The sequence below is a fragment of the Gopherus flavomarginatus genome, chromosome 15 (assembly GCF_025201925.1).
Source record: "Gopherus flavomarginatus isolate rGopFla2 chromosome 15, rGopFla2.mat.asm, whole genome shotgun sequence".
Classification (NCBI taxonomy): domain Eukaryota; kingdom Metazoa; phylum Chordata; order Testudines; family Testudinidae; genus Gopherus; species Gopherus flavomarginatus.
In genome coordinates this window covers 9,484,357-9,508,696 of record NC_066631.1, presented here as the reverse complement: position 1 = coordinate 9,508,696, position 24,340 = coordinate 9,484,357, and the positions used below count along the sequence as shown (strand labels likewise).

At 48.0% G+C, this 24,340-nt stretch overlaps 1 protein-coding gene across 3 annotated transcripts in view; it reads left to right on the top strand.

Annotated features, from left to right (window-relative positions):
* KSR2 (kinase suppressor of ras 2) overlaps positions 1-24,340 on the top strand; it is a 250,094-nt gene that overhangs the window by 30,104 nt on the left and 195,650 nt on the right. For all 3 annotated transcript variants that reach the window (XM_050924133.1, XM_050924132.1, XM_050924134.1), the window contains exon 3: positions 6,923-7,427. In XM_050924133.1, coding sequence (XP_050780090.1) covers positions 6,923-7,427 — 505 coding nt within the window. The remainder of the gene's footprint in view (positions 1-6,922; positions 7,428-24,340) is intronic.

The window sequence follows — 24,340 nt, the reverse complement described above, 5'->3', positions numbered from 1 at the left end:
GCTCTGATGGGCTAAGGGATGTTACTAGCTGGCTGGAGCACAAGGATTTACATAATGGCTGCACAGTGGCACAGTTCAGATCCCTGTGCCTTCTACAGGCTGCTACCCTGATAGCTTCATATCCACATACCTGCAAAAACTCCTGCCTCTAAGCCACAGGGCAACTCCTCTCTGCAATGTCCCCTGTGCTCTCTACTTTCCTCTCCCTGCTTCTGTTCTCAGCTGCCTGCAAAGCACAACTTGAGAATGAAAGGTGCTCAGCCTTGGGACTAGCTGGCTCACTGTCTCTGAGCTGGTAGCACAAGAGAGAAGAGCAAAGCGGAGCCCAGGGGCATGGTGCTGAATTTTAAAGAACTTGCTGGAGCCTACAATAGAGGCAGGGTGCATGTAATCTGCCAGGCACAAACATAAAATGATTGAGCTTTTTTTTTTTGCAAATTAATTACACTTTTTAATCCAGTTATTCTTAAATATATATTTTGTGCTAAAAGATTTCTGTGCTCATTGTTAAATGAATGCCTCCTCCATCCCTTCTGAGGGCTAGATTCTGTTCCGTTACAATGGTCCACCCGTTTGGAGTAAGCCCTTTGACTTCAGGGCACTTCAGATTTACGTTGTTGTTGCTGTTCTTGCAAACAGTCTGTGGGCTGCACTGAAGCAGGGACCTCATTTGCACTGCCTCAAACATGGTGACAGTCACCCCCTGCAGAGGGCCAGCCTGAGACCAATGCAGCACTTCACCGCCACTACAACCCTAAAAATTGGGTTGATGTGGGATGGTGGCACTGCACTGATGACTCTCTCACGGGGTGAATTCCACCAAGGGCTGGAGTGAAGTTTACATGTACAATATTATCTTTGGCAATTCCTGACCTTTGAGGCCTTCTCGTTACAAACCTGATGTTCTTGCAGCATAGTTTTAGTACAGAATAGTTATAAGAACCCCAGATTCTTTGGTTCCTGTATTCAGCGGTGCAAACACCTGGGACAACTTCCTTGGTGTATCATTAGCCCAGGTCCAGGATAGTTATTACCTTGCAAACTAGGAAGCAGCAGTGAGAACAGAGGCTTGAGAGTCAGGGCTCCCAGGTATTGTTTAGTTTTCCTCCAGGCCCTTACAGCTCCTTAACGTCCCCTAAGTGCCACCGGGATGGTGTCTAAGGGCTAGGGACCACAGGTGAGCCCTTCATCTCCAATAGGCTTGATGATAATGTTTCCCTGCCTCTCAGGGGTGTTTTGAATCTTCATTCACTTATGCTTTTAAAAGCACTTTACAGACTGGGTTATGTGTGTTTTGTACCAGTGTAACTGCCAGGGAAGGGTGTGATTATTTTAACTGATGGTTACGTCTATCATGGATGTGGTTACGCCTGTATAAAAGTGACTTAGCTCTGGTTGACATGTAAAAAGTTAAGTTGATACAGCTGTGTTGGTCACGTGTGAAAAATCCACACCCTACCCTGACTGACATAGCTGCATTGACCTAACTCCCAGCATAGATAAACTACGTCAACAGAAACATACCTCTGTCAGCATAGCTACCATTGCTTGGCGAGATGGTGTTCCTACACTGATGGAGAAACCTCTTTTATGGGTGTAGGCTGTGTCTACACTACAGCGCTGTGCCAGTATAGCTAGGGCAACGTAGCTATGCTGGTACAATCTCTGTAGTGTAGACTGTACCTTATCCTGGTATAACTGGGAGTGGGAGCAAGCTATACCGGTCTAAGCACCTTTCGCCGGGTATCATTCCATCTACACTAGGAGGGTTGTAGTGTTCTAGCTGTACCAATGTAGTTAAAGCACTTTTGTAGATAGATAAGGCCTAAGATGTTTGGCTGAGGACCTTTACTGCGTATCAGCAACTGCATGCATCCGGCGAAGTGGGTATTCACCCACCAAAGCTCATGCTCCAATACGTCTGTTAGTCTATAAGGTGCCACAGGACTCTGCTGCTTTTGCTGACTGTTGAACTTTATTGTGCATTTTGTATTAGCTGATTTATAGAACATTTTAAACAAGGAGGAGCAATGGCTGTTTTGTAGGCTCATACTGATCCCAGCTGCTTTTCTCCGCATCCATTTTTCAGCAAGATCAACTTTCTTGGGGCCAAATCCTCCCGCCCACCCCATGTCCCTTGAGGGCCTTGAGCCCACCATGGGTGTGGCTCTGCTGTCATAAAAGGCAAAATGCAGGGACCCTTCCCCGTGGTCCTTGTCTTCTGCATTCTGTGGAGCTTAGCTTTGCTGGTGCTCCATGGGCACGAGGGGATTGGGTTGGGAGAGGAATGGGCTAGTGGGTCCATTGGCCAGTTCTCCATGAAGGGGGACCACACTGGATGGTGCAGGCTGTTCCAGCTCTGAGATGTCAGTGGTAGCTGTGGAGTGGCTGTCCTCTGGCTGCGCAGCCTGGAGGGATTGGGAAGGGCTTCTACCAGCACCCGTGGAGGTCCCCAGTGCAGCCTTCACGCTGCCATCCTGGAGTTCTCCCTTAGAGACTTGCCCTTTGAGGAGAAAAACATTGAAGAACTGAATCTAATCTAATCATTGCTACCGTGCTCATCACTGTAATAGCTGAGTAATTTATCTGCTGCATTAGGCTGTGCTATAGCCCCACAAGGGAAGTGATGGAGGCCCCATTGCTCGACACATTTTAAATTAGACTAGATGAGGCCCTAGGGAAGAGCCCTGCATTGGGAGGGGGCTAGCACTCTTGTGACCTGTCCTTAGAACTGAAATCTCTGAGCTGTGCCTTCAGCTGGTGGAAATGCAGACAGGCTCAGTGGAACGATGTCCATTTCCATCAGCTGAAGGTCTGGCTCTTTAATCTCAGCTCACGTAGAACCTGCAAAGTATAGCTTGGCTTGGGGGAGTCTCTATCCTTGGCTTCACTCCTGCATGTACTGCTTTACTGGCCTGTTCTCTTCCCCATTTCATCTTCTCCTGCTCTATTTACTGACACAACTTTCTTCCCATCTTCCGTCCTTTGCCTTCAGCTTCTCTTCTGTGTTGGCCATCAGTTAATGTGCCGCATACCCCCGACCCCATCCCATTCTGGATACTATTTCCCCACCTCCTCCCTGTACTTCTCATTTGGAAATCTTCCCACTCATACCAGACATGTCCATGGGGCTGCTCCCCAGGAGGACTGCGAATGTCACTGCTCAGACATGTATTTCTGGGCCTGAACAGGCTCCTTTCCATCAAGTTATAACGTACTAAGTGAGTGATTTGTCACCTGAAGAATCTGATTGTTGTTTGGAGCTGGTGTGTCGTATCTTCACGTCTTGGCTATTCTCTGTGTCCTGCCTGCTCTTTACCCCTTCCTCATTCAGAAATAGCCCTGGGAATCTGGGTCTGATCCAAAGCCTGTTGAAGCCAGTGGAAAGAACTCCCATTGATGTCAATGGGCTTTTGGATCAGCCCATTTCAGGTCCCCTGAGGAACGCGTCATGGTGAGCATGTGCTGTGTGCAGGGCAGAGGAGGTGCATGGGGACCCCGCACTCTGCAGAACTCTTCTTGTACAAGCTCCCAGAGCTCAGGCTGATGGGCCGTGCTGGGAAGGAGAGATGTGGGACCGCTGGATCTGCCGCTGTGCCATTCCCTCCCACAGAGCGTTTGCCACGGCAATGCTGCAGAGCTGGTGGTAGGGGTGCGTGAAGATTTTTTTCTCCAGCCACCAGGAAGGAGTCCGTTGCCTGGCCTGCATGCTAGAGTGGAGAGTGAAGAGTGAAAAGGACATGAGATTTTAACAATTCTCTTTGTTCTCGATCCCATGGGTTTCATTCATAACATAAAGGCAGCAGCAGCCCCTTCCACCATTGCTGGGTGCGGGCTGGTATGTCAGCAGACTCTGCATGGTGGCCCTATCTTTGTTAGCCAGCCTGGGAACCAGAGAGAACCGCAGGGTATGTCTGTGCCCAACAGCCTCAGTATAGACTCCCCTCTGTGTTCTGCAACAGATGCAGAAAGATGTTTGGAGTTAAAATGTGGTTTGGGGCTGTGGGTTTTTTTTTTAATGGTAACAGACATGTTCCCCTAAAGAAGCCACTGAACTCTTCGAAAGCTCCCCTGACCCAGTAATATTAAAATAGTAAGTGGACACTCGAGCACTACAAACCGTCTCTGATGTTCACACCAGCCTCTCAAAATCTTACTTCCACTCACCTGCTCAATTTTAATCTGAAGACAGACTTTCCTGAGCCCCGCGTCTCTCCCTTTGATAAGAACTTCTCCCCTCACCTTAGCAGTACAATTCAGAGAAAACGCCCCCCAAGCTCTTTTTGATCAAATCCTACACCTTTCATTTCCAAAGCCCATTCCTCTTTTTCTTCTCAAGCGCTTGAAATAAAATGAGTCCCACGAAAAGAATGGGCAATTAATAACGAAAGAAAGTGGGGGAGGGAGAAAAAAATCTCCCTTTTTAAAAGAAAAGAATCCATTTTGATTCAAGTCTTATTAGAGGAGAGGATCAAAAGAACTGGGACAAGAGTGCTTGAATCTGGCTCATCATTTAAACACTGCTAAAGTGTCACTGCAGATGGGTGGTGTACCCACCACTGTGCTAGTTGGCACTTTGTGGCTTCTTTTATTTATTCCCCACCTCTCCAAACTGCAGAAATGGAAGTGTGCAGTGTGTGTGTCTGTGTGTATATGAAAGCGAGAATTGGCCGGGTGGGAGAGGAAGAGATGCTGGCGCTTGTCAGACAGTTGGAGTCCTGGTGGCACTCGAGGAAGGTGGAATCCATTGGGCACCACTTAGAGCGTGAGCGGACACAGAAGCAGAGGGAAGGGAAGGCTGGATGCATGTGAGCGGGGTGGAGGGGGAAGCGGTGGAGGAGGTGCTAGACCAGACAGAGGGGAAAAAAATCTTAGCTGCCAAGCGTGGCTTAAAAGTGAGAGAGCTGGGAGAACCCTTTGAGGCAATGTGACTCTTGTGTGTGTTTGCACCGAGCCATCACTTCAGCCCTTCCTGTGAATCTCTGTGGCTGTTCTCTCATATCCGAGTCATGGAGTTCAATTCCCAGCTCTACTACAGCCCAGTATGTGACCTTGGTCAAGTCCCTTATCCTCTTTCTGCCTCTGATCCGCATCTTACACATGGGGAAAATACTCCCTTTCTCCCAACCATTGTCTGTCCTCTCTGTTTAGACTGTGAGCCCTTTGGGGCAGGGACTGTCTCCTCATTGTGTGTGGACAGCACCCAGCACAATGGGGCTCTGATCCCTGACCAGGGCTTCCAGGTGCTCCCATGATGTGAATTGTATGGAGCGGTAACCCGTCTATTGAAAGGAAAGCCCTAGGGTTCTGAAATTGTGTAAGTTGTCAGTCTATGGGAATAGCTATTCTGAATAAGTGTGGGGAGGGGGGGCATGTGATGAGGTGTGTAGGGGGCTCTATGGGATACAGTGAGAAGGCTCTGAACTGGGAGTTGGTGACCCGAAGTCAGTTCCTGGCTATAGCACTGATCTGCTAGGACTGGACAAGTCACTTCCCCTCTCTGCCTCTTCTTTCTGTCTGTCTGTCTCGTCTGCCTACTTTGAGGCAGAGGCTCTCGGTGGTTTCACAGCACCCAGCACAGAGAGGCCTTGGTCTTGGCTGAGGCCTCTAGAGCTATGGTGATCCATACGTTTCCATAAGGAGAACACTTGTCTGCTCTGTAGCCCAGCGTTCTCTCTCTCTGGCTGAGGACTGCTCGTGCAGACAGGAGGGTGTCAGCTCCTGGAACGTGCCATGCCCATTTCCCCAGTGTCCTGAGCTGAGACAGCAGAATTCCTGCCAGAGAGGCTCGCGTTGGATCCTCTGGTGGGACTCGAGAGGAGGATGTGATCCCGTCACTGTCATTCAGCACTTTGGTCATTAAGTGCATGTGTCGCACCAGGCTCTCCAGGGACTAAAGTGAAAACAGCCCCCCGCTGTGCACGTGGGTGACTCACGGAGCCTTTTCGGCTTCAGTGCTGAACTTGTCACAGAGTATCCTAAAAGCTGCACTCCTCTTGGAGCCCTTGTTCTGCAGGGCAGGGGGAGAGTGCAGGCCCAAAGCTGCCTCGGGAACCAATTGGACTTGTTTTTGTGTGCATTTAGCACTACCGAAAGGTGCTGGATTGTTTGTCCTGGAGACAGAGACACAGTGTTAGGGCCCAGAGAGCAGCTGGACAAGCTTTTCACAGACTGCCTCCACTGAAGCACCCTGACTTAGAGGGACTGATGTCTGGGAGTGGGATGGGAAGGAGAGAGCCAAGGCAGTTCATTCTCTAGGGCCCATTCTCCTAGGATTCCGGCCAAAGTTGGACCCCCCACCAGCCTCCTGCTAAAAAATCTGTTCTGTGCTAATTACCCTTCATTTCCCACCCCAGAAACAGCTGCATTTTAGTGTTTCCTCTGGGGTCCTTTGGGATGGAATGTGCCCTTTAAAGGCAGAGTAGCAGGAGGCTAATATAAGGCTCATGACAGCACTGCCTGGGCAGGCTGTAGGTCCTGGGAGGCTGGCTGTCCAATATCTCATGCATGGCCTCCTGCCCGAAAGGTCTGAGGGGTAAAGAGGGAACCTGACTCTCTTCTGACTGAAGAGGTCTTTGCACCCTACTCTGAAGGTGTTAAGATGTGGGGCCCAGTCAGTCCTCTGGCAGAAGCTTGTTCCCTGACCTCTGGGCTTGTCAGTCATGATGTCCTGGTAGAAAGCAGCTGGGGCACAGGCTGAGAGGCAGGTGATGCATCTGGCTCAGTTTGGCTGTTGTAAATAAGGACCAAGATCCTACCTGAGGAGGCCTGATTTTCAGAGGTTCAGTGCACTGGCAGCTCTTGCTTACATCAGCGGGAGTTAGGGCTGGTCAGCACCCCTGAAAATCAGGCCTGCGATTGGGAGCGTGTGTTTAACGCCAGCTGTGTCTAATTGCGAAGTGCTGTTTGTTTGTTCCCTCAGGAGGCAGCCTTTCCAAGCAAGACTGGACCATCCAGTGGCCGACGCCAGAAACAGGGAAGGAGAACACCCCTGTGTGCCAGCCCGAATCCATGCAGTGGATCAGAACCCACCTTTCCCAGAGCCCCAAAGTGCAGTCCAAGTGCATGCAGCACTACTGTCACCCGGGTTCGGCCCACGGACCCACGTACGCCCACGTGGAGAGACTGACTGTGGAGGGCTATCCTGGGCTATGTCCCCCACTGGAAGCCGGCCACCGCTCCTTGCCGCCGTCCCCCCGGCAACGGCACCCTGTTCACACCCCCCCACGGACGCCTAACATAGTCACCACCATGACTCCTCCCGGCACGCCGCCAGTGAGGCGGAGGAACAAGCTGAAACCTCCAGGGACACCGCCCCCGTCGTCCCGGAAACTAATTCACCTCATCCCCGGCTTCACCGCCTTGCACCGGAGCAAGTCACACGAGTTCCAGCTGGGCCATCGAGTGGATGAGGCGCACACGCCCAAGTAAGTGAGTTGGGGGCGGTGCCTGCGCAAGCTGAGCAGAGTAGGGAGCTGCGGGTGGGAGCCCTGTGATGGAGCTAGGAAACGGCTGAGTAGTGCACACCCTTGGGGAGTGGTTCGGAGTGAGTGTGGTTTAATAGCTAGATTGCTGGTATTCCAGGATTCTGGGTTTGTATCCTGGTTCAGACACTGAGTAGCCCTGGGTGGGTCAGTCCACCTCCCTGTGCCTCAGTTTCCCCCTCTGTAAAATGGCAGAGTGGCCTACCCCACAGAAGTTTTGGGGAACTGAACGTATGAGATCCGTGGATGGAAGGAAGCTGAAGATATGCTTGCTCTTGCTCTCTGTCGGAGCCGTTGGTGGTAACCGTGAACACTCCATCTACCACCCCAACCAGCCCACCTGTCTGGCACTGAATCTAAGACCGCCCTTGCTACAGATATCCCAAGCCCCAGCCTGCTAAATCTGACCTGGTCCTTAGACACAAAGGCAATGTTGGCCTGGACTGTGTGTCACAGCTGGAGTGGTGATGAGTTAATTGGGATGCTGAATTCTGATCAGTGGAAATGCTATTAGAGGGCCAGGTTTGGGTTCTTTCCAAACTGGAAAAGATTACTGCTGAGGCAGTGTGCCTAATCTCTAGGGGTGCGGGGGGGACAGGCCCGCGAGACCTAATGGTCTTTCAGGCTAATGCAAGGACTGACATGTATGGGTTTTCTTTCTTATGGTATTTGGTCACAGCTCTGGGGGAGGAGGGAGTTGAGCATGGGTTAGAGGGACTGTTATCTTCTTTAGCTTATTCTCGGCACTAGATCAATCCCCAGTCAGCTCTAGGAGCTGGGAGGGCTGCAAAGGTGGCAGTAAATCACCTGACCTCTGTCCCTCCCCTTCTGAGCTAGGTCTGGTGTCTTTGATGTCTGTAAAGCTCGGTGCATCCCTGCGGGTGCATTTCTGTGACTTCAGGCAAGTCCCTTAACATCTCCGTGACTCCATTTTTCCATCTGTAAAATGGGGTTCCTGGAACTTGCCCTATTTCAAGTGCTAGATATTAATGTGTGTGTGAGAGAGAAATAATGTTATTCCAGGCCAAGTTTAAAACTTGGATTTATTTGGTTTTTTTAAAAAAAACTTCTGCAAAGAACCTTCCAAACTTCTCTCCCCTCTGTGATGTTGTTTGCAGAGCCCTCTTCAGCCTGATAATCTCTGATGCTGGAAAGATTTCAGAGGTAGGAAACAATTAAGTGAAAATGACAATAGGCAAGAGATGCTGAAAAGTGGCCTCTTGCAGACACCAGTTTCCTGGTTCCTCTTCATTCGATAATTAAAAGCAGCGTTAGACCAGGAGCGCGTTGCCATGACATCCTCCTGGCAGCTTTCAATGGACAGTCTGCAAGCATAGCTAGTGAATACCTGTGGCATCCTTGGTTACTGAGAGGAACACAGGCATTCACAGGTGGCTCGTTCCTCTGAGCAGCCAAAGAATCTTTCAAGGCGTTCGCTGGCTGAGAGTTTTAAGATGAAACCCAGGCAGGAATGTGGGAAGAATTGGGCTTTGCTCTAGCGAAAGGCATTTCATGCTCATTATTCTTAGGCTAGCAACAGAGTTCACCAGAGTGGCTCGCTGCTCTCATTCCTTGGCCATTGGCGGTGGCTGGTTCTTTGGAAACAGGCAGCAAAATACCTTTGCTGCAGTGTAGCTCCATTTGCTGAGAGAGTTGCTGCTGTTTACTTCTGAGGAAACTGTGTTGTTCCCCATTGTAACCCACCCCCCAGCTATTCATGTGTCTGCACTTGGTATTATTTATAGCCTTCCAGTTGTTCTTCCTTCAAGAGCTCAGGTTTCAGTGGTAGCTGTGTTAGTCTGCATCAGCAAAAACAACGAAGAGTCCTTGTGGCACCTTAGAGACTAACACATTTATTTGGGCATAAGCTTTTGTGGGCTAAAACCCACTTCCTCAGATGCATGGAGTGAAAAATACAGTGAGCAGAATATATATACAGCACATGTAAAGATGGGAGTAGCCTTACTAAGTGTGTGGGGGGCTCAGTGCTAACGAGGCCAGTTCAGTTAAGGTGGAAGTGGCCTATTCTCAACAGCTGACAAGAAGGGGTGAATATCAAGAGAGGGAAAATTACTTTTGTAGTGCTAACGAGGCCAATGCAATCAAGGTAGATGTCCGCCATTCCCAACAGTTCACAAGAAGATCTGAGTATCAGCAGAGGGAAAATTACTTTTTGTAGTGATCCAGCCACTCCCAGTCTTTATTCAGGTCTAATTTGATGGTGTCCAGTTTGTAAATTAATTCCAGTTCTGCAGTTTCTCATTGGAGTCTGTTTTTGAAGTTTTTTTGTTGAAGAATTGCCACTTGGTAAGGCAACTCCCATCTTTTCACGTGCTGTATGTATATACTGCTTACTGTATTTTTCACTCCATGAGTCTGATGAAGTGGGCTGTAGCCCATGAAAGCTTATGCCCAAATAAATGTGTTAGTCTCTAAGGTGCCACAAGGACTCCTCGTTGTTCAAAAGCTCAGTTTTGTTTAATTTTCCGACCTCCTTAGCTCTGTGGATCAGCAGCCAGCAGGGGGTGCTCTCTTGCCGAAGAATCGCTGTGCTGGATTCCATTCACCCCCCTGGTTGCTGGAACTGGATTCAAAGTCTGTTTAGAGTCAGGAAGGGTTTCAGTCCCGCAGCTGAGCTCTGCCCTGCTCTGCTGTTGAATTGCTGGCATGACCTTTGTTACAATGTCCGGCTTCCTGTGGGTCCGTGTCCTGGATTTTGTTTGAAATGGATCATTCCTTCTTTTGCCAGTGCAGGATCCTTGTGATAGAAACCTGCAGTCTGAGAGGGAATGGGGAAGAGGCAAAGACCCCAAATCTGCCAGGGACTTCACTAGTGCCAGTGATTTTATGTGGAAGGCACTTGGATGCCGTGGTGATGCGTGGCAGTAAATAACCCTGCAGTGGAGTCTGGCTCCCTGTGTGTACTGCATCCTGATCTCATAGGAGTGGGAAATACACTTGTTAGCCCAGTCTGAGAGCTTGTAATTAAATCCTACAATGTTCTTAACCCAGGCATGGATCTTGGAAAGGGCGGAAAGTTTCTATCACTCTCCATGGGGATGCATATAGCTTTCTTTTACCCTGACTCGCTCTGATCTCAGGTCAGGTGAGTCCTGTTAGCTCCAGTTGAGGAGAATGAGGGGTTAAAGCCTCTCTGACAAAGAAGGAACTATGGACAGGGAGGGGAGGACCTGCAGGGAAAACCCAGGAGGAGCCAAACTCAGGAGAAGGCTTTGGCTGGACTCGTGATTTGTTAACAATAAAGTAAATCCCAGGAAGGGGCCATCACGTGTGTGGCCCATGTCCAGTGTGCATATACTCCAGCACCAGGGTACCAGGACTGGACACCCCCAAACTTGGGTGCTCTTTGGATCTGGTTCCAAAATGTGTCTGTTTCATCCTGCCTCTGCTTTCCACCTGTAACGGCTGTGCAGGCGCTTGTGTGGTAGGGAATACATATATAATTCAAAGCAAAGCAGTGTTCTTTCTTTTCCCGAATTAGAGCTTGTGTATCCCTAATGAATGAAAGCAGAGTGCACTACCCACGTCTGATAGTTCTTTGTAGATACCGAAGTCGGGCACACATACTCAGATACAGTAATAGGATCGACAGCTCGTTAAGTCCCAAAGTGGCACCATTGCTCATCAGTCAGTGCCAAAGAGAAGTGTTTCATGCCCTGCATGTGCAGTGTAGAGCGAGCATCTCTCTAATGAAATGTTGCAGTACAGCATGCATGCCAAGGCATACACGGAGATTGTGCTCTCTTCCTGGTGCTCCGTTCCTTTCCTTTTCTTCTTGGATGTCACTTTGCTGTTGTTTGATCTTCTGCTCTGTTCCTCTTTTCTTCAGTCAAAACTCACACTGCTCTCTGAAAAATTCCTGTTTACTCTGCTAATACCTAAGATCACTGGAGCTCAAAGATTAGAGGGAATTTCCCCCCTCCCTCTTTACTTTGTTTACTTTGTGCAGTTTGCAGCAGTGGCAAATCTGGAGTCTGTGTCGCTTGTTTCCTCTCTGCAGTCTATCACTTTTCTCTGCTTCGCATGGATTTTACACACGACCATAGGGGAGAGAATTTTTTTTTTAAATAGGAAAACCACAAAAATTGGTGGGGGTCTCTCAGATAGACTTGTGTCCCTGAAACTACTTTTTAACGCTTTTTATTGCAGATGACTTGATTTCAACTTGACTGTGTGCCTTTTGAAATGAATCCTTCCTCCAGCCAGATTTTGAAGTGCTCAGCACTCAGCATTGGGGCCAGATTTTTCAAAGAACTCAGCTCCCATTTAAGCACCTAACCTGCGCTCCTACTTATTTTTAATTATCCCCAATATTAATAAAAAGATTTTCAGAAGATAAAGTTTAGAGAACTGGGAGGTAAGGAGTGTTTTGATTTCATCCTCCTCCTGCAATATTTTCAGTCCAAACATTACAGCCTCAGACCATTTGAGAGAGACACAAATTGAAACTGGCTACTGTGCATTAGCTGCCCAATCTGAGCAGAGAGCAAAGTGTAAACAACATCCGTGAAGAGGGGAAAGGAAATTAGGTTTTACAAATAAGCTCGTGTGCCAGTGTCATGGGCTGAGATTTTCAAAGGGTGTCCAGATCCTGTGGAGAGCTTTGAAAATCTCAGCCGTGATTTCGAAGCTGACAGCATCCCTGGAAGCAGTGCCCATCTGATTATAGTGATGTTCATTTACAGTCAGAGAGACATCGCTTACCCGAACGGCTTCCAAAGCCCTTTAGACACCGAGGCCCTAATCCTGCAGTAGGTTCACCCTCATACGCATAGCAAGTTGTATGGAAATCAGTGGGGCTCAGGGATCTGCCCACGCAGGATCTGGGCCCTATGTGCATGAAGCACCATTGGAATACCAGCCACCACTGGCTTGCGGGATACAGCAGCCTAAAAAATGAAAAAGGGAGTGTGAAATTTTGCCTTCAGGTCTGCTCCTATGACAACTGCCAGGTGGTATCTTTAAGGTCCATGTCGCTCAGACAGCTCTTGCATTTTTCATGTCTCATTCCAAAGGCTTCCACAGTGAATTCCAGAGCATGGGACTTGCCTACCTCAGAGGAAGGGCTGAGTCTGCTGGCCCCGTGGAGATTTGAGCCTGTCATTAAAGGTGTTCTGGGTTACTGTGCCTGACATTTATACCGTGAAAACATCCCCCTTTGGGGTGGTTGTATTATTATTAATTTGTATTATGGTAGCACCTTAGGGATCCAGTTATGGATCAGGGCCCCACTGTGCTAGGTGCTGTACAAACACTTGACTAGAAGATGACCCCTCTCCAAAGATAAGCTTCCAGTCAAAGAACTATTGTAAACAGAACCACTCTTACAATTATCTTAGAACTATAATTGCTCTTTGTTTTCTCTGTACTAAGAAACCTGCTCTTTCTCCTAAGCATTAGCTTTGAATCTTTTGCTGTTCTCCTTTCTCTGTGGCTTTTGGTGCATATTTTTCTGTATTACCTTGAGTTATTGGGATAATGTTTTTCTTTGTGCATTAGTAGCTGTCGAGTCTCTTCTTTAGCTTTTGTGACTTTTTCTGAGTTTCTATTTGTCTTCCCTGTCCGCAGTTCCACCACAGGAGCAGTCAAGAGAGGAAAGAATCTTTGCTACCTACCCCTCCGCCCAATCTGATCACATTTCACGTTCCTCCAGGAAAATCCAGAGCTTGGGGACCTTTGACTCCTTACGCTGCTAATGCAGCAGAGCCAACGTGTGCAATGCACTAGTGCGTGGTCTGCAATGCTCACTCAGAGGAATTAACAGTACTTGCAGCTTGTGGGTAGGAGAGGAGTTTGGCAAAGGCCGCACAGCAAGAAATGCCCTGGGTCATGGCGAATCATCCATAGTGGGGTGGTTGACTAAGGCATTTTGATGTCTTTTCCTTTGCCCCACAGGCTGGGTATCATTTGCCAGGGGAGGGAGCTGTTGTGCTGGGAAGTTATAGTCCCATCCTGTATCATCTAGTCAGAATCAAAGTCCTTGCACTCTGACACCAGGGCTCACTGGAACTCAGGGGTGGTGTGTCAGCCCGCCGGGCAGACCTGCCTACTTCTGACTATCTCCTGCCAGTGCACCCTGGAAATGCTGTTGGCACTGGTCTCAACAGGGGCCCATTCCCTCTCTCTCAGCACAAGGAGACACAAGTGATAGGGGCTGTCTGAAGGGGCAGGGGCATTGTGTAAAAGGGCCAGGCTGGTGGGGATTACCCAGCACACACTCCAGCTGAAGTGAGTCTGACTGCGGGAAGCAGAGACCCCAAAATGCAGCCCCAGCCTTTAGCAAATGAGCTGTAGGCACTTAAAGCAGATGCATCCCATCTATCCCAATGAGATGTGGCTGTGGTTGCCCCGCTCTTGTTAGCCGCTCCCCAAACCCACCATTAGCTGCAGCTCCTACCCGTGGCTTCCTCTGCTGTCTGTACCCCAAGTGGCATGAAAGTGTTGCGGTGTCTCCTGCATCGTTATAATGCTCATTAATACGGAAAGGGGAGAGGAATTGAATGTTTCTTGGAACTGCTGAGTCTAGGGAGTGAAACCTTTCCTCCTGCAGTGGGAACCCAGCCGTGCTCAGTCTCCAGTGAGTCCATGCCTAATGGCCGTTTTATTCACTTAGAAGGGAAGGAGATGTTTTGAATGGGATTAGCGCTTGGGCATGATGCTGGATTGGTAGATCCACACACGCTGATTCTTGTTCATTCTTCATGCCCAGAACAGGGCCAGGCCCATTCAGTTGGCACTCAAGACCATGCCAAGTCAGGGACCGGGCATTCTTCTAAAGTGTCAGCATCCTCAGTGGTGGAGTGGATGTGAAATGCAATGAGCAAGGGATGGGGAGGCAGTTGCTTCCAGGGCATGGAGAATGACCTCATGCTCTCTCCTTCCGGCATGGGGACAAAGTGATTTAGATGCTATTTTCAGAACTGACTGGTTTCTGATCTGCAATGTCCAGTCTCTGTTTGTTAGTATCGCTCACAAACGACCTCTCTGCCTTATGTCCGGTACCTACAGACATGTCCCCCTCCATGTATGTACATAGCTATAGGGATGGTTTTCTGCAGACTCAGTGCCAACTGTTTAATGTCACTATTGTTTCTCCTCTGGTTTGTTTGTAATATCCATTCTCAGACGCAGGACTCGGTGTTGCTCTTCTACCCAGCACGTGGGTCTCTTTGTCAGTGGAATAAGCTAAGTGGACTCTGGGTGTGGAGATTCCACTGCTCTCCCAGGCTGGAGAGCAACATTTGTTCTACCAGTGATAAAAACTCCTTGGCCAAAGGTGCAGAGGCTTCAGCGCTGTGTTTTCGGCTGTTTTGCAGAGGGATGTTTCCTTACAGGTGAGCTGCAAAGCTAAAGAAGAAAAGTATGTGCTGTCTAGATAGCAGCAAAGCTTGTTTTGCTTTGGATTTTTCACACTAGCAATACCAGGCCCTAACTTACCCCGTCTTTCCCCCCTGGATGACTTTAACAATCTGTAGAGACCCTGGAATGGGACAGTGCGGCTGGAGATGGACACTGACCTCCAGCTCTCCCAAGCAGCTGTTACATCTTTGAAGCAGGTTTGTAACCCGTTACTGGCATGGCACTAAACCATGGCTGGTGTCTGCACACGCCTGTTTTAAGAGCTGCCAACCACATTAGCTCCTCTGGCAACCCCGCCCAACAACCAAACCCTCAAATGTGAGCAGCCGAATAGCTACCGTCATGCCTAGTGGAAGCAAGGAATTTGAAGAAGCCAAAATGCCATTTCAAATGGGGAAACTGTGTCACATCTTGACAGTAAGAGGGAACTCTACAGCATATCCCAGCCCCTGTGCACTCCGGGGTGGCTGGACTGCAGGTCTGCACTGTACTGTGGCCCAGATGGCCCATCCCCGGGAACTAGCTAGTGAAGCTCTGTCCTTTTGTTCACAAGCTTCCTGTTCTACCCTGCAGAAAAGGGAAACTTTGAAACCCTTTGGTCGCTGTTCTTGCACCTTGTGGATTATCCCTGTAATTGTAAATGGCACCCCAGTGACTAATGCATTAACTCGGCCTCATAGACCTGCTAGGAGGCCAGCTGTGGATAAGCAGTATTGCTGCTTCCTTCTTTGTAAATCTTTCCTTTTTGTAATTACACGTTCCAGGTGCGCTTGGTGCCTTCTCGTGAGGGATTGATGGCACCCGCATGGGGGAAAGAAGTGTGGAATGTAACCATCCATTCCCAGCTGCTAATTGCAGAAGGGGCCTTAGCCCCTGGCATGCTGTTTCCAGTTTGCTTAACCTCTCTGCTTTCCCACTTCCTATTGGTGCTTAGAGACATCAGGTCATGCTACTTTAATTTACAATTAGTGTGACACGAGCCCTCCACTGCAGTGACTAGCAAGAGGCAAATCCCCGCAGGCCAAGGAGTTTATTAAGCTAAATTAATAGAGGAAAGAAAGCACCAATATTAACAGCACTCCATCTCTCCAGCGTCCTACTGGGGGATCATCACTCTGATGCAGAGAGATGGGGATGGGCTCCCAGAAGCTGCTCGGAGAACAGTGGAGGTTAATTTACTCTAATAGCGCTTAATGATTTTTAGGAGGCAACCACTGAATCTTGCCTTCTAATCCCATTAGTGTTTCAGGATTATAATTAGTACATTAGAGAGGCAGCTCTTTTTTATATTCTCAGATAGAGGCATACAAAGGTTTAAGCTGTTATCTAGTCTGTGTTCAGCTGCTAAGTCCTCAGGTTGGTTAGAGAAGAAAGGTGGCTTTTACATTTATTATGGGCCAGATTCGTCAGTGCTTACTGACACTGAATAATGCCTTACTCTGTGAGTGGTCCGGCTGATTTCTCTAGGGCTTCTAATAGAGTAAGATACTTCTCAAGAGTAGTCTTATTGAAATCAAAAGGATTACTTGTAGAGTAAGATATTGCTCAGTGTGAGTAAGGGTAGAAGAATCTGGCCCTCTATAAACTAATTCCACTTCTTTTGCAACAAAATGGTGTCTTTCAATAAAATATATAGTGCAATCAGAAAGTTTACTATAGTTAATCTTTGCCTAGCATTTTTGTAATAGATTAAGCCCTCATCGTGTGAGTGTGTTGTCCCTCTATCCTTTACTAGAAAGTTAGCTATATGAAGCGCAGTGGACTAGAACTAAAATAGACCTAGATCCACCAAAATGTGAGACGTCTCCAAAAATGCCTTCAGAGTTCCTGCAGCCCAACTTCTCTTGTGGCTCCTCCCTTCCCGGGTGGACTCTTGTCTTCCTTCCACTCATTCATGTTTATTATTGGAATTGTGAGAGCATCCAGAGGCCCCAGCAAAGAGCGAGGCCCCATTGTGGTTGGTGCTGTATATATATACAGTAAGAGGCAGTTCCTGCCCTGAAGAGCTTACATTCTAAGTAGACAAGACAGCGGGTGGGAGAAAGGGAGTATCAGGGCTTGTCTAAATGGGAAGGTTATACCGGTGTAAGATGTGGTGTGAATTTAAACTGCTAGAGTTATACTGGCATAACTCCTGATGTAGACAGTCTTATTCCAGAATAAGAGTGACCTTTTCCAGTTTAATCTATGTCACTTTTATGCCAGTCACTTTTTTTTTTCCAGAACAGTGTCCACACAATACAGCTATAGTGGTATAATTGCATCGCTGTAGTTCTGTGGGTCACTTTCCTCATGTAGACAAGCCCTAAGTCTTAGTGACTTCTCTGAGGTCACACTGGGAGTCCGTGGCAGTGCTGGGAGTTGGGGTTTGATCTCATGAGTCTCAGTCCAGTGCCTTCTCACTCCTGATTCTTTCTCCTTAGCGAGGTAGCTGTCTTCAGCTCAGCTGGCAGATAACCATTGGCAGTTAATATCCGATTTGTGAAGGCCTGATGAAACAGAATTGGTTGTGCTTCTGGGATGGAGATTGGTATAGATAGAGTTCAGCTGAAAAGAACAGGCTAAGATCCCACCTAGTAATGTAATCATGTGTATGGTTCCTGATGTTAGGAGAGGATTTGGGATTTTATGGGCTTGCAAGAGCAGGTTATCCTTTTAGGAGAGCAGTAGCAGTGACCAGGCCCTGTCTGGGACAGCTACCATGTACCACTTTATTCTTGATGATGCCTACTGCATTAGTTTGCATTGTACGTATGGTAGATTGTTTCTACGTGGTAACAATTTATCACTTTCATATGCCTGCATCTGTTAAGGTTAAACAACGCTAACCGTTCCTGAGTGGTGGCTAAATTTCTGGAGCCTATAGCAGCAAATTGCCTTGACAGAGCGTCCAGCTGTTGTCCATAATGCTGAGGTATGGAACATTACTCCTAAAAAGGTCCCCCTGGCTTCCAGAAATCCACAATCCATGAAGATCTCAGGAATGGTCTGGAAATTGAAATGAAATGATTAGAATGGTTTGTAATATAATGCCTGTTCGGTACCTCATGAGTTCCTTGGGCTATTTAAATTCTTCATGGGTAATTAGTGATTATTCATCAGCAAGAAGCCAAAAAACAAACTGAATGGAAGGTCTTAAATGCACGGCACTCGGGAGAACAAAAGTTGAGTCAGTTAAAAGTAAACTCCAGGCACCATAAAACACAAGTTACAAGAGCTCATTTAAAATCACCATCTCTGCCAAACATCCAGGCATTTTAACCACGGCCCTATGCTGTCCACTGTACAGCCCAGATTAACAGACACTGTGCAAGTCAGGGTCCCTTAAACCTGCCTGTAGCCATTGCCAACACATAGAGAAGCCTAAGGCCTTGTTGACTGTTAGGTTGTCCAACTCTACTGATCTACTGCCAGCTTAATGCACTGCATGGCCTGCGGGGATTGGCTTCTTGCTAGTGACAGCTTGTGTCAGAGGAGGGCTTGTATCGCGCTAAGGGTATGTCTGCACCTGGAGCTGGAGGGGTAAATTCCAGCTTGAAGTGTAGACATACCCATGCTAGCTTACTAAAAATAACCATGGTAGCACAAGTGGTGGGACAGGCCAGCTGCCCTGGATACGATCCTGCCCAAAATGCTAGGTTGTACTGGGGCAGCAAGGCTCTCCGGCTGCTGGTGCCACTGCAGTTACAACTTTGTTTTTAGCACTATCAGAGGCGTGAAGGTGTGTCTACACTTCAAGCTGGAATTGACACTTCCAGCTCAAGTGTACACATACCCTAAGTGTAAATTAAAGTGGTACGACCGAGTGTGTGTGAGCACTGGTCAGGCGTGGTAAGCTGTGCTGGTATAGTTAAAGCAGTAAAACCACCCTAAAGGATGCATTTATAATGGAATACTTGGGGTTACACTGGTATGGCTTACAAGAAAGGGAATAAGTTATTCCAGGATTAGGCACCCTTGTACCAGAATAACTGTGTCCACACGAGGGATTGTTCAGATACCGTTATTTTGATACAAAGTCACCTAGTATTCTGGTGCAAAACCTGTGGGCAGAGTGCTCCGAGAAGCTGGAAGACGGTGTATGTTAAAATAGGGGGATGCTCCAAAGCTACTGCAGGGATTTGGATACCCAAAGACCTGAAATCTCCTAGGCAGCTTTGAAAATCTCATCCTTAGAGACAGAACCTGATTTTCCTCTCCCTGAACTGATTTGTATTCACTGACTTCAGCAGAGTAGCTCCTGATTGTCACCAGTGTAAATGAGATGGGTGCTGGATCCCACACCTTTGTTACCTAGCAATTCTCCTGGAATATTACCGTAGTTTTCCATATTCTCATGTGCTGATCCCAAACATAGCAGCGTAATTTCCATATTTCTATATGTTGTCACCTAAATCTCCCTGTCCTGTATCTTGACAGATTGCTTTCAAGAGATGCACTCAGATAAAGCTATCCATTCATCCATCCTCCCTCTGCTGGGGGGGGACTGCTTATCCGGTGCCTTAAAACATGTCTTCACCGCCATTAACCCAGTCTGCACCAACGTAGCTTTCCCTGATGTTCTTCAGGGGGTCACCATTTAGTACGTACATCAGAACTGGCTATAAAGTCCACATCCATCTTCTCTATTGTCTTTTCCCAACATCCCCATGTGACTGCACACTCCTGGAGCATGTGCATTTATAACTATGCTGTTTTCAACTGTTAGTATCCTGGATGCTATCCCAAAAATGAGCAAATTGGATCCAAGACCTAAACATTTTCATTTTGAAGGTCTGACTATGATATTTCAGTAGCTAAACCATGTTGTATTGGCTGAAGGGTTCCATGTTATTGTCACACAAGCCCTGGTTTGACTGATCATTGTGGGATACAAAACCTGACTCTTGGTCCTAGTCTCTCTTTGCTTTGGCCATTAGGGGTTTGTTGGGCTATAGAGGTAGTGAAGTTGGCCCCTGGAAGGAAGAGCATGTTATTGAAGGACAATGTCAGTCATTCACAGGGGTTCTGGTGGACGTTGTGTGATGATGATGGCAGGTTTGGGAATGGGAAGATCCTTGAATCTCTGCAGTGGAGGGGGGAAGGAAAGGATTCAAATGCAGGAATTTGGAGAACAAAATGAGCATCTGTATCTTTTACGAGTTGATGATCTGTCAAGGATGTGAAGGGGAGACAAGGATTTTTGTCCAAAGACCTGGCATGTCTCCGGCTTTGTCTAAGCGTGGCCCTCATACAGTATCTTGACAGTGATATGTAGCCTCGGTAACCGACTGGCTCATCTCTGGAGTTATCTCAGAGCTCTGGCATGTGGAGCTCCTTAGGTATGTCATTAATGTTAATTACTGCTGCAATATTCTGTCAAGGGGAACAGAGGTTTTCACATGCTTGAAAGAGAAACTTAGGCTGAGTTCCTTAATGAGAAGTTGTGCATCCTTTCACCACTTTAATGACGGGGGGCGTGATTATGAATTTAGATTAGAATTTGTGTATCCACAGTGAAACACAGAGGAATTCCCTTGTTGCCTAGGTGCTCACTTTGTGGGCTGCCTCCCCTGTGCCCATGTGGAAAGAGCTGGGATAGAAGCAGCCTTTCCCCCGGAGAATGGTCATCTCAAGAATGGATTAAACTGCTTGCCCCATCTTGGAAACTGTCGGTCACCGGGAAGAAAAGAGCAGTAAGAAACACCCGATGCCTTCTCAAGACTCTAAGGCAGGATATTGGCAAGAGACTGGAAAGCTCCCTCTTTGTTTCCCCAGTCTGTCTTCATTGGCCCAAACGATGAGTGAACTGTCGGGATTGAAGGTCTCTCTCCATTCTGTCTGACTCTGACTCGGTGACTTCAAGGCCTCTATTGATGGTCCATAGAATTTGCAATGTCCACACCAGTTTTCTTGCTTGAGTCTAGAGTGACCAGGAAGCCACTGAGTCCACTGAACACTTTTATAGCTACTTTGTGTAACATTTGCTTAATAAAAGCCAGGGTTAAATGATGCCAGCGTTGGCTGAGTGAGGAGATCTCCAAAGAACATGTGAGGGGTTCTGCTCTGACTGTTTTTCTTATGAGTTAGGGAGAACTGCCAGAAGGGAACTGGGTTCTTTGGAGGAAGTTCCCCTGCCCCCAGGTTTGCAGGGCATAAATGCGTAGCTTCAACTCACAGGGCTGTTTGCAAGTATTTTCTGACCGTTGGGAAAAACTGCTCATATAGTTTCTTCATAGCTAAACAACTGAGACACTCTAATTGATGTTGATGAATGTGTGTATTCAGATTGAGCTTTTTCACCTGGTCACATAGTGTTTCCTATTCATTTCTTTCTAATGGGTTCGGTTTTCTGCAAGGATGATCCAGGTCAAGGAATACAGCATGCTCCTTCTCTTATGCTAAACAGGATACAGTTGTGTATACTTTATCAGGCATCTCCTGGCTGATTATATGTCTTCTAGTTGGGGGCTGCAAGAATAGAAGGGATGGTGGTGAGGAGATGGGACCCAATGCCTAGAGAGAGGAATGCGGTCTTCAACTGTCATGTTTTGCAGAAAAATGCTGCCTTGTAATAGGAACTCAAGCCTTGATTCTGATCTCAGCTCAGGGTGAATCGGGAGTAACACCAAAGAATTCTGAAACTGATGTGAGAGGAGAATTGTACCCTCAAGATTATAATGGTAACTAAGTAGCAAGTCCATAACAGAATGTCTGGATTTACCAGGTAGGTTTGGCAGCACAAGGAGATATTTATCTGCCAGATAGTCCTTGTGTATTCAGCAAAGAAACATAACAATGGAAGAGAAGAAAGCGAATAAATGTGTCTTCCTCAGTTCCCATAGTCAACCTTCCAGCCCCATCCCAGGCTGTCAGTGGGATCTCAAATGTGTTTTTCCTCTCTCTGTCCTTTTCTCCTTCAGAAGTGTCTCTGCAGAAGGAGCATGTGTTTGGAGGAAAAGTTCTTTTGGTTAGTTAAAGCTCCCTTCAAAGAATTCTCAGGTTTTATAATTTGCAGCTGTATTAAAAAGTTACACTTTGTGCTACAAAAAGAGAATAATAGATCAGTAAGACTTGAGCCTTAAAATTCAGCTGTCCTGGGGAAACAGAGATGGGCACTTGAATAAATATTTAACCATCTAAGCTTTGATATGAAGAACCTGCTTTTTCCCCGGCCATAAGAGACATCTTCTGTGCTTCAGTCTCACCCCTTAGAATAATGAGAGAAGGATAAAATGTAATATCTGGTGATTATTTTCCTTTTTTAATATCAAGGCAATATTACACAGAACTCATGTACCTCAGGCTTCTAACTAGGAAATTCCTTCCATTCAAAGAGCTCTGGCAGTTTAAATTAGTCTGCTGGAGTTATCCAGGCAATCACCTCATAACTTTGGAAACACTAAAAACAGAGCTTTCTAAGAGCTTTTTCACTCCCCTCAAGTCCCTGGTAGTTCCAGCTTCAAAAGAAGCAATGCTTGTAAACTGCCCACCGCTTGCAGTAACAGGATCAGTGACTGAAGGCTGTTTTTATTGCAAGAACAGGTGTTTAACAGAGTGGCCGTTGCAGTGGATTTTGTCTTGTGGCTGAGGGTTGTTGAAAGATTTCTGTCTGTCTGTCTGATCTAGGCAGAACGTTAGACTGGTACAGAGAAGGGGTCACCTGGCTTCTGGCAGTGGTGTCTCTGACCCTGAATCTTAATGGTCCAAACTCTAAAGCCTGTTCATTCCTTAATGCTGACACAGCATTGGCCTAGCCACACTCCCATTGAAGTCAGAAGGAGTTTTACCATTATTGACGTCCGTGGGAGCACAGCTGGGCCTTTGTAAATCTGTGTTCCAAGTGCCAATACAGACAATAACTGATTAACCCTCATGGTAGGTTAAGACACAGTAGGTCTCACCCCATTTTACAGATGGGGGCGCCGCAGTAGTAAGACCAACATTTTCAGATCTGGGAGCCCAGATCCATTCCGTGAGCCTGAATGAATGGTCTGATTGTCAGAGCTCTGAGCACCTGCAACTCTCAGTCAGTGGGAGCAGCCGGCGCTTAGCATTTTGGAAAATGAAGCCATTTATTCAGGTGCCCAAATATTGATCTGAAGTGGCTGATTTTAGAAACCCAGGTTTCAAAGCTTTGGCTTTACGCAGTTTGCCCAAGGCCACCCAGCACTCACTAGCAGAGCTGGGACTCGGAGTTGGGGCTCCCTTTCATCCAGAGAGCACTGTCTCCCTTACCTCACCATCCTCTGGAGCTAAGAATTCACTCAGCAGACGCAGAGGGGTTAAACTCAGAGGCAGGTTAAGGCAGCAACACAAGACAGTTTGCTGTCTGCAGCTCCTGCAGTGAGAGACAGTAGCCAGGAGCTCCCCTACCTTTCAGGTGAATTTCTAACGCTCTGTCTGTCTCTTTCCCTGTTCTGTCTCTCAGCTGCAGCTCATGCCATCGCTTTCCCCCCTCTCTTGCTGGTCATCGCAGACACGTTACCAGGCAGGCTTCCTGTTGGTGTCCCCATTGCTGCTCATGTCTTTTCTCCTCATGGGATGCCTCTTTGCTCCGGACAGGCCTCTTCTCTTCTCCCATCTCTTGCTCCAGCCTTCATGGAACCTTCCTGTTCGAACGGTGTCCTTCTGTGAAAGGGGCAGCAGTCAAATTCTTTTGCTGCCACTTGACCAGCAGCAGAGTGGGGAAGATTGTCACTGCCTGTCCTAGGGAAGATGGTGTTAGGGCAGCTGAAGTGATGGGAAATGGAGAAAGAAATGCCGGGATCCCAGGCAGGGTCAGCGCACTGAGACCGTTGCTGTCCTGCATTTCAGGCTCAGCTGTAGCTGGCCTGAGTGTGAGAGAGGTGGGGTGTACATGGGAGCGTGGGGGAGCTGGGTGCTTGTAAAGTCCATCCAGAGCCACGTACAGCCCATCGCGCCTGTCCTCTGGATATGGCTGCAGTAGTGATGATGGGACTCCCCTCAGATGTTGGGCCTCTGAATAAGGGCTGTGGGCGTGGCGGCACCTTCCCGGCGCACGGGGTACTTCCTGAGGCCTTGGTGCTGTGGGTCCCTGCCGCAGTTTTTGGAGAGTGGTGCAGCTGCTCCCTAGGAGGGCGTTCCCTGCTGGTTGGCCGGGCTTTGAGGAGACGCTGACGTGCTCTGTGGCTGCCTGTGTGTGTGGCAGCAGGAGATCTGGGGAGGCACCCCGTGGCAGCAAGGATGTCCTGGGGGAGCAGCTGTGGCAGGGGTCCGGTAGCTCTCAGTGTAACTGAATGAGCTGGGAGACTGCATGAGGCCCCTGGGACTCTGCATCCTGGGAGAGGCAACGCAAGACAAAGTCTGAAAGGGATGAAATCTCCACAAGACCCGTGAATATCCTCGTTTTAGATGCTATGAGCTGGTCAAGTCTTTTACCTCGCTGCCCTCTCATTCTGCCTGCAGGAGCGATTGTCAACACTGTGGCTTCCCTTCTTCCCTTGCCCCGAGCTTGGGATCCATCCCTCCTGTTA